The sequence below is a fragment of the Acanthopagrus latus genome, chromosome 6, assembly GCF_904848185.1.
Source record: "Acanthopagrus latus isolate v.2019 chromosome 6, fAcaLat1.1, whole genome shotgun sequence".
Lineage (NCBI taxonomy): Eukaryota > Metazoa > Chordata > Actinopteri > Spariformes > Sparidae > Acanthopagrus > Acanthopagrus latus.
In genome coordinates, this window is record NC_051044.1 from 6179225 (window position 1) to 6196827 (window position 17603).

At 40.0% G+C, this 17603-nt stretch overlaps 2 protein-coding genes across 3 annotated transcripts; both read left to right on the forward strand.

The window, feature by feature from the left end:
• The first annotated feature begins 1909 nt into the window (after positions 1-1909).
• Positions 1910-3359, forward strand: LOC119021302 (transcription factor HES-2-like). The gene is made up of 2 exons (XM_037101510.1): positions 1910-2032; positions 2146-3359. Exons 1-2 carry the CDS (start codon positions 1910-1912, stop codon positions 2476-2478), a joined length of 456 nt encoding a protein of 151 aa, XP_036957405.1. The 3' UTR covers positions 2479-3359.
• Positions 3360-5246: 1887 nt separating this feature from the next.
• Positions 5247-17287, forward strand: pank4 (pantothenate kinase 4 (inactive)). 2 transcript variants are annotated; one of them, XR_005075712.1, is made up of 20 exons: positions 5247-5405; positions 5892-5974; positions 6185-6393; positions 6972-7155; positions 8075-8167; positions 8276-8429; positions 8778-8959; positions 9114-9195; positions 9922-10022; positions 11116-11271; positions 12377-12489; positions 12837-12924; positions 13209-13360; positions 13902-13957; positions 14440-14489; positions 14611-14715; positions 14798-14898; positions 15085-15153; positions 15542-15868; positions 16050-17287. XR_005075712.1 is itself a non-coding variant. In XM_037102075.1 (19 exons), the coding sequence occupies exons 1-19, from the start codon at positions 5282-5284 to the stop codon at positions 15789-15791; spliced, it is 2352 nt and encodes a 783-aa protein (XP_036957970.1). In that variant the 5' UTR covers positions 5247-5281; the 3' UTR covers positions 15792-17287. The 2 variants fall into 2 exon arrangements, 1 of the variants encoding a protein (XP_036957970.1); XM_037102075.1 differs by having other exon boundaries at positions 15542-17287.
• Positions 17288-17603: the final 316 nt, after the last annotated feature.

Consider the following 17603-nt stretch of genomic DNA (forward strand, 5'->3'; position numbering starts at 1 on the left):
TTATATGAAATTTTCAAAAGTACAACTCAGAGCACATTATACATATTCATATTAATCTATATTTTGTACACTATGGATTCACCGGTTATAAACCAGCTTATCTGAGACATGATTTCTAAATCCAGTTGCTGAAAAAATGTGTGTAAAGAGCAAAAAATGTAAATGTTCAAAAGTAAAGTAGAAGTCCATCAAAACTTTACTGAAGGATATGTCGAGACAACAACCAGAATAACAACACAAACACTGAATCAAATCACAAAAGTTGTCAGTATAGACCAGCATTAAATAATAAAGTGCATAGAGAAGGCAACAGGTTTAAGGTAATTGTGAAGTAACTGCAGCTCCACGTGTCATTTTCCATTATTCTGCATTAAATTCATTTAAAAAAAAAAAAGGGAACATAAGTTTAAGACTCTGATCCAACAAACAACACTTTGAACTGAAGTCATTTGCCCGATCTTAAATTATGACCTCTTTGCAATTAGTAAATGTACTCAGTTACATTCCATCACTGATTTTTAGGTAAAATAAACTTTTTAAAAAGGCTCCTGGAATACCTGGAAATAACACTGACACAAAGCTGAAAACAGGCTGTTTTGTTCTGACATCATGAAAAGCAGCCTTTGAGATAACAACACTATAAACACATGTTAACATGTCAGCTGTATATCAAACTACCCAACAGCATATAAAGTAAAAATAAACACATTAAACATCTACAGCAGCAAAATGCAACACGAACATTAATGCAGTAGTATATTAATCCAAATACATCAGATATGAAGGTAAAATACTTCGGAGACATTTTGCTGTTTTACATACTTTTACATAATTAAGGTTCTCAATGCAGGACTTTTACTTGTAGTGAAGTATTTTCACAGTGTGGTATTCGTACTTTTACTTAAGGAGAGGATCTAAATACTTCTTTCACTGCTGCTAACAGACAAAAGAGCACACAGACATTTTTGTTTGCCTTTTTTTTTTTTTTTTAGGAAACATAAAAAAGGTTGTTTGGTTTTCCTTGAACAATTAATAAGTAACCCGTGCCAAACTTTCCCTCCTTTTCCCTCCAGATGGTTCGCGCCTTCAGCTTCTGCCCCTTTGCTCCGTGCACCCGCCAATAAAGCATTCAAACCTCTTTTGTGGTCCACAGATCACAGCTCCCAGGATTCAGTGTGAGAAACTCTGACTGACGCTTTACTCACTGGAGCAACTCGTCAAAAGACAGAAGGCACATCTGTCTCATCTGGAGCACTTTGAGCTGAATGAGTGTGACTTCACTGTTTGAATGGGTGAAGTGGTGGAAGAGCTATTCAGACTCTCTACTTAAGTAAAAGCACCACACTATGAAAATACTCAACTACAAATAAAAGTACAGCACGGAAAACCTTGAAATAGTCAAGTATTATCAGGAAAATGTACAAATATTAAATACGTGTTATATTACATGTTTGAGGTTAAGCTCATTTTAACTTTGACTACATTTTTGACACGGTCAACTTCTCACAGACTGATACTTTTAAATGAATGCATCAGCACCTCTGAGGAATGTATGTGTTTTGATGTTGAGGACAATCGGCCAGTCGTTCTCCCACGTGTGCGATCTGATGATGAGCGTGTGCTCAGTCAAAGTCATTGATCCCAGCATCAGGCAGCAGATCTGCTCTCTCTACAGGGTCACCACTTTCCCAGATCCACACAGAGTTCTGTGAGTCTCTCTCCATCACCCCCCCAGTCCTCCACCTGTTCCCCTGAGACCTAACCATTGTCCCTGAAGCAATTCAGCGTGCTGCTGCTCCACATGCCTTTTTGTCTCACCAATCTCTCTGATTGGCTGAGACTGTGAGAAACTCTACTCAGACCAAGACCCACACATTCATATGGAGATGTGGGACTATAAATAGGAGGGATGAAGCCAGCAGAGATCAGATTCTCTCTACAGAGACCTCTACAGCACAGAGATCCAGCCATGGCACCTACAATCACTGCAGCAATGACCAATTCTCAGGAGCATCTCACTCTGACCCACAAGGTAAATTCAAGATCCAACAATATTTAAATATTGTTAATGACAGGTTGTCTTTGTTTATGCTCACACTTGACTCCAGAATATGTTGTCTAATGACATTGTTCTTCTTTCTGCAGCTCAGAAAGCCTCTGGTGGAGAAGTTACGCAGAGAGCGAATCAACAGCAGCATCGAGCAGCTCAAGTCTCTCCTGGGTCCAGACTTCCTCAAACAGCAGCCAGACTCCAAGCTGGAGAAAGCAGACATCCTGGAGATGACAGTTTGTGTCCTGAGACGACTGCAGCAGCAGCATCAACAGCAGAGAAGACTGCTGAACCACGTCAACAAGCTGCAGTCTTCCTCTGACAACAACCTGACAGAGGCTGACTTCTCTCCTCTGAGCTCCACAGTCCACACCAGCATCACCAAAGACAAGAGTCCAGACAACAGCTCCCTCTGGAGGCCGTGGTAGACACCAACTCACTGGAGTTACTGCCACACAAACTCTCATGACCACATTGGTCAAAGATTACTGGACTGAATCCTTTGAAATTTGATGGACTTGTTCTTCTGTATGTACAGAAGGCTGTATTTTGTGTATTGAGTTTGTTCAAGATGACATTTCCTGAGGAAATGACAGCAACAATATCTTTCAAGTTGAGAAAGAGAACATCTTGTCATGCATGTTACATGAACAACATCTGATTGCATCAGCAATTATTATCATACCTCACTGTACTTCATGTGTTGGTAGTATATGCTATGATAACATTTGTTATCTTTTGATTGTTATTGATCACATTGATCAGAAAACTTTAACTGTCCTTTTTATGGACATATTGTCATAATGAAAACTGATCTGTTGTAAGATCCAAATGTTTATACTTTTTCTAAAGGTTTTGCTTAATGTCACAATTTTATTGATTTATCAATAGAATGAGCAATTGGTCAGTACTGGCCAGCTTTAAGTCCTGTTCATTTCCTGTATCAAGTTTGATTCAGTAACAGGAAATTGCAAATCTTAGCTACCTTCTAGTAGCATCATTTCTTTTTTTGATTAGCTTTTTACTTTGTAAAAGTTTATTGATCCATGTTGGGTCTTGAAGTGTTCTGTTCTATCATCAACATGTTTTGTTGTGTCAACAGTACAAATTAATATTTGAACATTATTTCCTCTTAGTGTAAGAGAGTTGAATCACCTTGTTTAGGTTGTGCTAAACGATTCCCCGCCTTTTGTAAAGACACTGAAGTTGTTCACTTTACTCTACTTGAGTACATTGTCTTGGACTCCAAGCATTGACTGTGATGGATCATCACCACTACTGCCTCAATTATGAGGCCAATTTATTCTTTTTTGAATAAAAAATATTAACTGAATCTTGAACTGAGTCGTTTCATTCTGAATGCAATAAGATTTACACTATTTAAAGGGCTTCTGTACTGGATTATATCAATTTGCATGACTGCTATAATATATTGTCTCCATCTATGGCTGCACACTATGGTTATAAATTCATACTGAGATTATTCTGACACATATTACAATTGCAAAATGATTCATGATTAGTGGGAATGGTCAATTTTGCATCACAATTTTCACTTTCCATGAAAAGGTATATCAAAATCATGATGATGGGATGTTTCCTGGGGCCTGTACCAGACAAATGTTTTCTTAACTCAGGAAAACCAGAGTAAATCATCAATACATTTGACCTGTATCAAAAATAACACGTTCTACAGTCTGGATATTGTACTTAGCCATATTAAAAATTGAATTATATTCAAATCATGACTGTACAACCATTTTCCAGCCCTTTGCAGTCTGTAGTCTTCTCGAAAAAAGCTTTCAACTAGAGCAATTCAGTTATGGCTGGACAGCACCATCTAGTGGTTAGTTTATGCACATGCCCTTTAACACAAAGAAATCAGTGCATTGAGCTGTCAACCCCATTGACACCTTTAAAGACAGTTTTTCTCTTTGATCGTTTCAGGAGCTTCAGAACATCTCACTCCACACTGTGCCACAGTATCTCAGATCTACATAAACTGAACTGGCTTGTTTCAACAGGATGTCATCACTGGGTGAAATATTCAAACCCAAGATCCCACCGTTTCTGCTGCACTTTTTCATCCTAAGATGGAAAGATGGAATTCTTCATGTGCTGTGCATGATTTAAAAATTCAGATCTCCCCCCAGAATTCATACTGACATAATCTATATTGTTGGAAACTTTTGCATCTCAACTAGCATTAAAACAATTAAGTTATGTAGGTTGGAACAATGTGTGTGTCTGCAAGGAATATTTTTTTTCTTACCCACCAATGAGCTGCTGTTTGATAAAGGATTTTAAAAGCAAAGAGGTTATTGTTTTTTAATAAGCTTAATTAATGCCAAAATGTCTTCTTAGACTGGTTGAATGAGACACACATCTTTTTACTGGATTTTAGTGCTTGTCATGTTTAAAAATGCAATGTGACTCATTTACTCAAATCAAATGACAGATTCCTCTTTTTTTAATTAGATTTCAATGGATCTTCTATTTCTTATGAAAGAAAAAATGTTAACAAAAATATCACAAGCACTGAAAAGCGGTTAAATAAGGTAGCTCTCATTTTACCAGTGCAGGAAGATAATGGGTCAAATGACATGGAATCTATTGAAAAAAGCTGTTTTTTTCATTAAAATATTGATAGAAAATATAACGTAGACTAAAATGAAATACAAAAAAGTTCGTCTCACTCAACCAAAGTAGGAAAACACTTTGGCATTGATTTTGAGTTAATGGGTCAAAACACTTGGAATCTATTGAAAAAAAGCTGATTTTTCATTTAAGTATTAATAGAAAATATAACGAGGACTGACATTAATTCTAAAACAGCGTGTCTCACTCAACCAGTGTAGGAAGACACTTCGGCATTGATTTTTAATCAATGGGTCACATGACATGGATTCTATTGACAAGAAATTATGATTTTTCACAAAAAGATATGAATCAGCCTGGGATAGTTCATTCATGGCTGTTTTTAGTATATATAAAAAAATCACAAATATTATGACATATTTTTGTGTTCAGATAAAGAACAAGGGAACAAAATAAAACGACGGTGTTTCTTTATAGCACAGGTGTTTACTGTCCTCATGCTGTGACTGAGATGTTTATTAAACTACCCCACGGATCACTTCCGCCCCCCTCGGACCGTACGTGCATGCTGATTGGACGGCTGGAGGGGGCACGCAAGTACGTTACGCACGCGGCGTCAAATCATTGTCGACCATGGCGGAATTTGTTCGACTTGACAGCAGCACAAGTAGACATACCATGGACAAAAGCATTACTCTGCCTCCTGACGAGATATTCCGCAACTTGGAGAACGCAAAGCGGTTCGCGATAGACATAGGTACCCGAAAATGTAAAGGTTTTCTCCACTGCTTCGGCCACTTTCGCTCGAACGAAGCTAATCTTTTTGGAGCAGCTATGCCGCAGCCTTGTACTGTGACAACACATGACTTTTTTTTTTTTTTTTTTTTAGTGAAAGTAAACAAGACAAAGCTAACGTTAGCAGCTTAAATTCCTGTTTAGATGCCATTCGTTTGACAAGCAAGCGTGTTCAGCGTTGAAGGCGGACGTCTCGCTGAGATTTCAGGATTATCTTTACCTGATGAAGCGAAGGTGTGCCAAACAAACCTGGCCAACTTTGATGAGTGCAGCAGCGTTGACGTTAGCTGCTAGCTAAGTTAGCTAATGTTTAATGTGTTTTTTCGTCACTGTTTAGCAAACGGTACAGCTCCACTGTCCACAGAGCGTCAGGTTGAAGCCTGGATCCTAATCTACCTTATATATTTTGTTATCTGTCTGGTTTATTCGTGTTGTTTTGCTTTAACAGGTGGGTCTCTCACAAAGCTTGCCTACTACTCGACTGTACAACACAAAGTGGCCAAAGTTCGGTCTTTCGACAAAGCTACGAAGGTAAATATTGGTGTTTAAAAAAAACTGTGGTGTCACTGTGCAAAAAGTTTTCCTGCAATCACACACAGTCCAAATTGCATGCACATGGTAGAGCTTCTGTCTCCAGTTAACCTGCACTATCTTAATGTGAACACACCACCACTGATAGCTGTTATCTTAGATGACCTAACATACATTACATTGAGTATTAATTCTCTGTTTCCATCCCAGGAGGCTGCCAGTGACAAGCTCTATGAAATCTCCGTGCAGGAAGAGGTCACTGCCCGTCTGCACTTCATCAAGTTTGAAAATGCCTACATCGAAACATGCCTGGACTTCATCAAAGACCATCTGGTCAACACGGAAACCAAAGTCATCAAAGCCACAGGTGGAGGGGCGCACAAGTTCAAAGAGCTCATTGAGAGGAAACTGGGACTCAAGTGAGTATTTTGTTGTTGCTTTGCGTCTGATGCCGCAACACAAACAGAAACGAAGGGACTTTTCTGGCATATTCTGGATGACTAAGTTGTCACGACAGTTGGCTTCTCCTCATCCCGTAACTGGTTTTTTTTTGCACTTTTTTTGCAATATCCTGGCTTCTTCCTGCGAATCAGATTGAAACACAGAACAAATTTGATCCTCTTTATTTTATTTGATTTGATTTCACCCTGTTATGAAGTCCGCTCTGGGAAACATCCACTTTTTATTGGCTTGCAAGCTGTGGCAGAACTAAACCCTGTGAAGCAACAGAGCACTCATATAATGGTTGTCTTTATATCATCTGCATCCCCACATGTCGGTGATTAAACTCAGAGAAAGGGGAAAATATGTGAAATTTTCCTTACGTGGATGTTTAAAATTAACCTGTCTATTTGGTTCTCCACACACGGATTCTTGTTGTAGAAAAATGAAAATATCGAGTCGTACAGATTTTCTTTAAAAAGACTTGATGAGGATAAAACGGTGACAACATTAAATCATCTGTGGCCAGACTTAATTGACTCTTTCATTGTGGCAGAGTGGACAAAGAGGATGAGATGACTTGTCTCATCAAGGGCTGTAACTTCGTGCTGAGGAACATACCCCACGAGGCGTTCGTTTATGCCAAGCATGCCGACTCAGAGTTCCGCTTTCAGACGACTCAACCAGACATCTTCCCTTACCTGCTCGTAAACATCGGCTCAGGGGTCTCCATAGTCAAGGTAATAACTGGTAACCTGAAGTAAGGAAAGGAGGTCTCCCTGGTAAGGAATTTAAAGTAGCGCTTGGTTGATTAAATGAGCATTACTTGTAGTTAGTTAGTAGTTAAGAAATCCATCATTTTTTAAGCCAATTATGAAGCAAAATCACTTAGAGTTAAATCGTTTCATCATCGCCAATGTGAGAATTGTCGCTATTTTTATGTTAACATCATATTAAACTAGCGCTACAATGTTTAGTCTGTTATTCGATTAGCTGATTGAAGGACAAAATTATATTTTGATTAATTTGCTGCTTTTCCGTGTCATTTATTGTAATGAAGAGTCTCAGAGTTTTAGACTGCTGGATGGACATATTGAGCAATTTTAAGACGTCACTTTGAGAAATCAGGAAGAGCAATTTTTTCACATCGTGTAGAGAAAACATCTAGTAATTCAAGTAATCCATGATGAAAATAATGGTTAGTTGCAACCTTATAGTAATTTAATCTTCTGACATTTTATAGATGATTCTCTACATTCTACCACAAATTCTAGACAAAAATCTCATATCAGTTTGTAAACAGTGCATTCAGTACAGAGTCGGCAGAAACAAACGATGATAGTAACCTTTTAAGGATATGTTTATGGTTTAACGCTTCAGTATCTTGGCTCCAGTATATATTTTTCCTCCAAACATCCAGTACAAGTTTGGCACTCCAGACATAATTTGACCTAATTTTGAAGCTAGTGGCTTAAGGCGCTTACCCTTTAAATGAAATGATCTAGTTTTGACTGAGAGTTATGTCTTTAGCTGCTGTGTAGTATAGAGGCTATAAAATTGACTGACGTAGTAAAACTGCATCTTGTGTTTACTGCTCAGTGATGGCTTTTTCCAGATGTCTCACATTTGTATAAACCAGGGTCTGTCCCTGTTTAACAGGTTGAATCAGAGGACAAATTTGAGCGAATAGGAGGAAGCTCGATAGGCGGAGGGACGTTCTGGGGCCTCGGAGCCTTGCTCACCAAAACAAAGGTATCTTAAACAACATCTACTGTCTGACTTCTACGATTAAAGATCTCCTTATAGTGTAGTATTGTGTTCCCTTATGCCTCCTGAACTCTACCCTCTATTCTTCTGTAGAGATTTGATGAGTTGCTACAGTTGGCCTCAAAAGGGCAGCACACCAGTGTCGACATGCTGGTTAAAGATATCTACGGAGGATCTTACGGGTCTTTGGGCTTGACTGGAGATCTTATTGCGAGTAGTTTTGGAAAGTCTGCGACTGCTGACAAAGGTGACAAGTGGACACATTAACTCTTTGGTTGTGACATCCTTGTAGCGTTACTATATATATTTATCGATCCAGGTCAAGAAAAGACTGTACACACTTCAGGTATTGAAGGATATATATGCAGTTCATTTATTTTTATCAGACCTATTCATACATTAAACTTCTGTCCATCTTTTTACTTACTTACTTAGTAATTGAAAGGTGGGTGCAAAAGTTAGAAGCTTCCTAATTTGAAGTGTTACTGAGGAATTCCTGCCATTGTACTGTCAATATATTAGTACTACAAGTATTCAAATGTCAGTCTTTTGATAATTTGCTGTCATATCTCTGTAACTCTCTTCCGAACCGCAGAGTTTTCTAAAGAAGATATGGCCAAGAGCTTACTCCATATGATCAGCAACGACATCGGACAGCTGGCCTGTCTGTATGCGAAGCTCCACAACCTGTCCAGAGTTTACTTTGGAGGCTTCTTCATCAGAGGACACCCCGTCACCATGCACACAATCACCTACAGCATCAACTTCTTCACCAAGGCAAGGACACATCCTCTGGGTGCTCTACAAGCCTCCCTAACTGTCTGTTCTTTCTCATTCTCACTGATAAATCTGAGTTTAATCCCGAACTTTGTTTGTTGTGCTGAACTTGACAGTGTTCGACCTCCAACCCAGTTTTTTTTTGTTTTTTCAGGGTGAAGTTCAGGCCTTGTTTCTAAGACATGAAGGTTATCTGGGAGCCATTGGAGCATTTCTTAAAGGAGCAGAGGAGGACAGTAAGGAAAAACCTACAAATTCTGAATTCAATATGTTGTCAACAGGGCCTCTGTATGTATAGATGAATATTATGCTGAAATATATGAATGTCATTCGACAGTGTGTCAAGGAAAAGTATTTGAAAATGTCTCTTTTTGAAAACAGTGTGAAACTATTTGCTGTAGCTTTCACACACATTACCAAACTCCTCCCTCACACATTGAGGAAACTGGAAACTTGTAGCCTTACAGGAAACAGATTCCTTTATGTTTTCACTATTGTCAGGTATGAATAAAATCTCCGGAATTCAGTTGCAAAACCACCTCCTTTTGCCAAGAGAAGATGTATGAGATACTTTTCTTAAGTCAATGTCAGTTAAAGTAGATGGCGGCCCCCAGGGTGGAGAGCGAAGTGAAGCTGTGGACGAGAGCAGTAGCAAAATGTTACTCAGACACCTCTAAAAAGGTCCTCCTAAAACACATTATCAGAGAACATTTACGCTATTTCTAGAATATTTTCACTGCTTTACTTTGCTGTCAGAAAGATCAGTTCAGACAATCACCTGGAAATACACTGACTGTTGTATCTCATACACCTCCACCATGAAGACAGATGACAGACTGAAATCAAGCAAAATAACTACAGTCAAAAAAATATGAATACTAGTCTTAAAAATAAGAAAATGCACTATAATGCAAGTGTTACAACATATACATATCATAATTCACCATCTTCTTCTTCCCTAGATCCAAACCAGTACAGTTGGGGGGAGAATTATGCTGGAAGCTCCGGCCTGATGAGCGTATCTCCAGATATGAACCCCATGCAGCGTGCACGCAGTGGGACGGTGAGTCCGAGTGATCGGATATAAATCTGAAACGATTAATAGATGAGATGTCAACTCTGAAAATATCCTCAGCTATTTTCATAATTGATTTATCGGCTCAAGTAAAGATGTAAAACTTCTTAAATGTGAATATTTTCTGGTTTCTTGACTCCAAGTAAACTCAGTATCTATCTGTGGGCTTCTAATCTCCTTTATGGGATCGTGGCTGTCCTCACTGAAGCCCTCAGCATCCTAAAGACATTCATTAATCTCTGAAAATCTTTTTTTTCATCTCCTCTCCACACATTCCTCTTGTCTTCCTAACTCTCTCCTTCAGTTTCCCGTAAGTACCTCAGTCTGCTTCACTTGTGTGCCCTGGTTTGATGACGTGCGGCTCACGGTGCCTCGTTCTTTAGATGTCGGCGCGCCAATTAAGTATTTAGTCGTGTCAGGCATGAGGGAGTCCTGAGAGTTTTCTTTTAGCTCAGCTTTGATTTTGATGAAGATCTGACTGCTGTTTTGTCCCTGCTGTGAAGATGGGGGGAAAAAAGAAAACCAGTTTGATGTTTGATGTTTTTGGGTCTTTGGTGTGATACTCTGAGCATGCAGGCCTCCGTAATGTAGAACATCAGGAGCTGTTAGCCTCCGTATAGCATTAGCTGCCACTCTCACCACTGAATTTCCTGCTTCTTTCCTGGCTTTCATTAACTAGTTTTCATTAGTGCAAACTGTGTGATGCAGCACTGCAAATGAAGTATTAATTAATCTTTGGGGACTTACTACTCAAGAAACCCTCTGTTGATGTATATTCTTCAATTGACTTCCTCTAATGGACTATTGATTGTGTCCCACAATTAATGGATCTGTTTGCTTCCTCTGGCTTTTTGGATTAAATCTTGCGACTATGTTTCTTCCTTTGTGCTTTGTTGTCTTACTAACTGTGTGAAATCTACCACAGTGTTGCTAAGAAAAGGAAAATACTGTTAAATATATCTGAGAATAATTTGAGCGAGAGCTGGATTGGCTTTGATGTTTTTGAGGAGCTGAAAGAAGCACTGTGCAGTTATGGAAAGACAGACAGCGTGTGTCCTCTCTGTGTCTTTGTTGTGTCTAGTTTGACATGTTGGAGATGGACCGTCTGGAGAGGCAGCTGGTGAACCTGCCTCTGCTGCAGGACCCTTCATCTTACATCCCCGACACCATGGATCTCACAGAGGACGCTCTGGCCCGAGAATACTGGCTGTACTGCTTCGAAGAGGCCCTAGATGGGGTAAGATGTCAGTTCATGAAATTCTGAATTTAACAGGTTGCTGCAGCATTGAGTGAGAGCGCTGCAGCTGGCAGCTGCAAAACGGGATTACAGACATTTATTCCACCGAGTTACACGTGAAAATATCAAAAGAGGAGCAAGAGTGAGAGCAGAGACATCAGAGAAGCAGTGGGGGGAAATCAGCATATAGAGCCAGAATATTACACATCTAAGGATTTATTCGCACGGGACTAGAATTACCTGGAGACCTCAACTGAATTGTAACAATCAAGGGGCGTCTGTGATCTTAATCCAGTGTGAATCTGCCATGTTTGTCTTCGAAAACATTAACATTTCAACGCATATTACCAACCACATGTCACCAAACAGTGGTCATTATTAGAAGTGTCAGCGATTCGTGGTTGTATTTCCTTTTCAGCAGCTATTTTCTGTTGTCAGACAATTGAACAAGTAGCTAATTTAATCATGGCTCAAAATATGTAGAAAAGCAGTGAACACTGTGCTCTGAAATCAGCCAACGGTTCAGAGCAAGTACTTCTTTTTTATCAGTGAAATCCTGGCATATAAATAGATAATATTTATATTATTCAATAATATACCAAATTGAAGCATTTATAACGTCGGCTACAGTAGGAAGCAGTTTGAACCTTGAAATTTGGTTTGCAATCCACCATTAAACACGGTTTCAGAGTAAGAAACATGATATTGATGATTTCAATATATGTTCTGCAAGGAGAGAGAGAGAGGGGAGGAGAGAAGTGTACAACTTTTAATAAAAAATCTTGTAATATCTCATGAAATCTGGCTCTCTGTGTCTTAGCCTTTCTTACCCTCAGGTGTGCATAAACTACATGTTAGGAACTTCTTTTTAAAATACAAAAATGTGAAATTAACAATGATCTTCATGGTATCAGCCATGAGAAACAGGTAATCCGTATCCGTTGAATAAAATCCTCACCTGTGCATCATTAATCACTGTAAAATACTGTTTCACATCATCTGTGTTCAGCTTGTTATCTGCATTAATGTAAAGATGGGTTTTATATGTTTATTTTTTCCCCCACTCAGTGCTTGTGCTCTTACTGTGCTTGTTTTCTCTGAGCAGGTGGTCAAGAGAGCCGTTGCGAGCCAGCCCGACATGCCGGAGGCAGCCGAGCGAGCCGAGAAGTTCCGCCAGAAATACAGACACAAGCTTCAGACGCTCCGCCATCAGCCTTTGTAAGGACTGTTTTTATTTTTACTTTTTATTTGACCTAAAGTTTGCTTTAAGTAGACTAAACTTCAAGGCTTTTCTTCAACGTCTGCATTAGTTTCATGTCTTCGTACCTGCTGTAACTGCCCGAGTGTTTGCCAATGAAAAAGACTTGATGTTGAATTTTTATGGCTTTTAAACTGCGGTGATATCAGAATGATGAACACGGAGCTGTTGATAAAATCAGCCAAACTATAACACTATGTCAAGCCACAATACAAGCACCACAAGTGCTATTTCATCCACTGCCCCCAGCCCCGTTGTGTGTCTGTTTTCTCTCTGGCTAATGTAGAGTGCTTCTCTTCTCACCTAGTGCTTATGGATCCCTCACTGTCAGAAGTCTGTTAGACACGAGGGAACACTGTTTAAACGAGTTCAACTTTCCTGATCCCTACTCTAAGGTCTGAGTGAAATCTATCAACCTACTCTGTCTTTTTTGTCTTCTTTTGTCTGTCAGCCTGTGCGGCCCTCACTCATCACATTTGCCATCTTCTTACAATTTGATGTTTTCATACAGGCTCATGTTGTTGCACAGACAGTTTATTTCTACCTCATGATTTCAGCCTAGAATCATTATTCTTTGTTATATTTTCAATGTTTTTCTTTTTGTTGTACATCTCTGAAAGTTTTACCAGTCTTTTAATTCTATTTAAACTGGCTGTTTCATATCTCTTCTCTCTTTTAGATCAAACAGAATGAGAATGACATTGCCCTCAAGTACTACCAGAAGGCGGTGAAGTCCTTGGAGGAGCTGAGCTGGGAAGAGAGACAGTTCGCCCTGGTCAGGGGCGTCCTGGCCGGAAATGTCTTCGACTGGGGAGCCAAGGCCGTGTCAGAGTGAGTGGAGCTAATGGATTTTATATCCTGCTCTGCCGGATTGTGGTCAGTGGGAGAGGCTCTGGTTGTATATTGTAGTTTCGTGCTGCAACAGATTTGAACTGGGGAGTTTTTCATTTCACTGCTGTGGTAACCTGTTTGGCAGAGTTGCATTACTTTGATAAGTTAGCGGCCCCGAGGCAGCACAGATTCAAAGTAAACCAAATACAAAAAAAACCTATTAAAGAACCTCAGGAATGCCTATGATTCATCAAGACAAAGAATGGAACAGCATCCCAATGATCCTTTAAGATTATTTTAAGTTTCTGTTGCCATTTGAAGATTTGAGTCACTCTGTTGACAGGGAATCACAGTGATCTTATCTTGTGATGGCCAAAAAGGTCAGCTATGGCCTGAAATGCTCGTTATCTACTACAGGATGCGCTGCAGAGGCAGATAAATGTAGGTTTCAGTCTGAATATTTGGTCAGTTTGATGTTTTGATTTTCATCCTGTGATCCAAATGTCTCACTTTTGCATATTTTCTTTTTGATGTCATGCAGTGTCCTCGAATCCGATCCTGAGTTTGGCTTTGAGCAAGCTAAACGACAGCTGGAAGGTATGAAAGTTTGTCTCTTCTGTCCCTCTTTCCATGATTTCCATGTTTTTCCTTTTTGTTTAACGGCCCCATATTGTTGGAAATGAGAGTTGAGCCAATAAGCATGCAGCATGCTTGTTGTGCCAAGATCTAATGGTGCAGGTGATTGGCTGTCTTGAGGCACGCAGGAAAAAAGACCTGGTTGCACCCAAAGACAGAACTCACCACGTGTATTTGTAATGTAAGCTTTTGTTTAAACAGATTTCAGAAAATTGGTATTGATAACTGTTGTTCAGGAAGCAGTAATGAACAGACAATGAAGCATGCAAACATTTTCTTGTAGAAGCCCAAAATAAAAGTATGAACCTGTGTTATATTGAACCTTTAATGTCTTTTTGATCAACAGTAAATACATTTAATAGTGAGAGACTTTCAGAATGACTGTAGGTTCACAGATTTGGCACCTCAGACTGATTTTTTTTGGTATCTTTTTTTCTCCTCAGAGCGACCGTGGCTTGTTGATTGCTATGACCAGTGGCTTGAGAGATTAAAGGTCAGTCTCTTTCTCTGCTCTTTCATTTCAAAACCAAGTTATTTGCTGCAACAGTGTTTCTGCGTTGTGTCCTCGTGATGATTAGTGCTTGAAAACAACCCATCCTGGTTTTCTCTTGCAGGGTCCTCCTCATAAGTGTGCCTTGTTTTTCGTAGATAATAGTGGAGTAGACATCATTCTAGGGGTGATTCCTTTTATCAGAGAGCTTCTCTCTCGAGGAACGGAGGTAAAGAACTGTAACAACATGCTCTCAATTAATACATATTTGTTAAATGTTAATCTAACTCTTATATCCGTCTGCCTTTTAGGTTGTGTTGGCCAGCAACTCTGGTCCAGCATTGAATGACGTAACGAATGGCGAACTGCAAATATTGACTGAAAGAATCGCTGCTATGGATCCAGTGATTCAGTGAGTGATGTAGAAATAAAAAAAAAACAGACTGATGATGAGTTACTGCCCTTTTCACGTTATTATATAATTATCTTTCCATTTTAAGACAATTTTCTGTGTCTGACCTCCTGCTTTCACACTTAAAAAGCTTTTAAAAACAGTTGAAGATGAAGTTCAGTGAACTGTGGACTGTGTGATTTGTAGGGCTGGTCTGAGGGAGGACAGGCTGACGCTGGTCCAGAGCGGTTCCAGTTCACCCTGTCTGGATCTGAGGTTGGTTATTTGGCAAATTTTTCACTGGACGTTTTTAAAAGCTGTATAATATCTGCCTTGACAGATTAACAGAAAGAATATGTAAAGTGAGGATATTGTATTTGATCGTAGAAAATACATCTTTCGCCTTCATCTTTTGCCTTCAAATGCAGTTCAGCGTCAGGTTATCAACATCCAGCATTCAGTTCTCTAGTTTTCTGTTTATTATTGTAGATAACTGCACTTTTACGCTTTTGATAGATGCCATATATGACATCCTAGTGGGTGGGTTGAGTTTGTGCTGGACATTTACACTTTTAAAAGCCAGATGAGAACCTGATGAGAATGTATACAGCATTATTGTCACTTAGTGTAGCAAAAATGTTAACACGCTCTATTCTCTGCCTAGCCGTCTGGACAAAGTGCTGGCGATGGTGGTTCGGGAGCGACAGACCGACCTGGTGATCATCGAGGGAATGGGCCGAGCCATTCACACCAACTACTACGCCATGCTCAGCTGCGAGAGCCTCAAGATGGCCGTCATCAAGAACTCGTGGCTGGCAGACAGACTGGGAGGAAAGCTGTTTAGCGTGGTCTTCAAGTACGAGGTGCCGGCTGGAAAACCCAGTCAGGGCTCTGCGGCGGGGACGCCCTCGTGAGCCCGGCGGAGCTCGAGTTTGAGCAGGACAGAACGTAGAAGTCGAGCGGCCAGGAAGGATCAGCTGGAGCTCTGAATGTAAGGATGGTGATTGTATACTGCCACTGAGTGAAAGACTGATCACAAAGCTGACTGTAAAATTAAGGCAGGTTTTTTTTTTTTTTTTAAGGTGATCATTAACAGAGAGATGTTTTAATTTTGACACATTGTTGATTTTAGTGCTGGTTTCATGAACGTGGTTTACAACGCTTTCTTGCAGGTCTGTGCTCACCATCCTGTTCAGTGACTTAGTTTGCTTCCACCATCACCGCCTATTGATCTCATCTGGAGTTTGTTTTCATGGCTGCGTTCAGTAAACTTGAACAGACTGTTATGACAGATGAGACGTTCGGCTTGCAGAAAAAACGACTGAAAAGCGAAAGTTTATTTTGCGTCAGTCATTGACATGCTGCCAACACACAACACTGAGCAGCCATATGGGCAAATTGTTGGGTTGGAGTGTGTTTGTGTGTTAGAGAGCGAGAGCTGCAGCAGTAATTACAGCTTTCAGCGGTAACACTTTTTACATGAAGTGTATTTAATGTGCCTTGAGGCTGATGTGATGAAAGCGTCATTCGCTTAGACCGCTTTTAATTTAAGGCAATCATACCACACAGATATCTGCTTTTGTTTCCCAGCAACCTTTCGCCATAGTCTTGGGAGAATCTATGGAGCTCCATTGTTTCATTACTGCCATTGAATGATCTGAGATTAAGAAATGAATCATTGTCACTGTCACTTGTGTAGCTGTTAAAGTGGCATCAGGGAAAACGTCTGATCAGTGAGAGAGGCAGCACTTTATCACCAAGAGATTCAGTTGTGTTCCTCCACAAGGTGGCAGTCTTCTACTGTGATGTAGTTTTTCATGATATCTTAAAATCTTTATCCCAAGGTGCTTGGTGTCCAAAATTAACACTGCATATTTCAGGTTAAATATTCTGTCTCTGATCAAAGCATCACTTGGAACTTGTTGTCACTGAGCTGGCCGTGGCATGAGTCCAGGGATTCATTGTAACTAACCGGCATGTTCGAGTACAAGCTGTAATCCATCTCTAAATCATACATGCAATTGTTTGAAGGCAATAATAACGCAGCAGGTAGTTGTAACGAACATCAAACACTGTGTGATTGTGAAGTGGTTGACTATATTGGTGACTTCATCGTAAATATCTGAATCTAAGGCAGGATCTGAATTTAAAAGCCTAAAATGTTCCCCAAAGTTACAGCTGCTTGACATGTGGACTCACATTGCAATATTGTAATTGTCGTTTGTACATACATGTGATATACAAGTGTGAGTGTGTGTGTCTATGTGTGCACACACACATATATATATTTCATTTGCCTCACTTCAGTTAAGCACACCAAGCACAATATTTGTGTGTTATTATTATTATTATTATTATTATCCTGACAATCAATTTTAATTAAATGGTGAAAACCTTTTATTTTATCCTTGTTGTGTGTGTGCGTTTGTTCATTTCATGTGTCAGGTCAGGTTTGCAGTCGCGTAGAGGAATAAGGAAAGTTGAAAGTTGCCCCATATTAAAGAGCCGAACCTGCCCCCGGCGGTGTAAAAGCTCGACACCCTGGTATGTGGTTGGTTGATGCCTGCTGGGGAGCTGCGGGTTGATAATGCATGAGGACGCCTGGCGGGGGGTCCCCCTGCTTTCCCCCTCACTCATCACTCTGACTGCCAAAACACATGCACACACACACGCACACACACACCAGTTCTGCAAGACGGCCTGGTGGATTTCGTAACATCTATGTA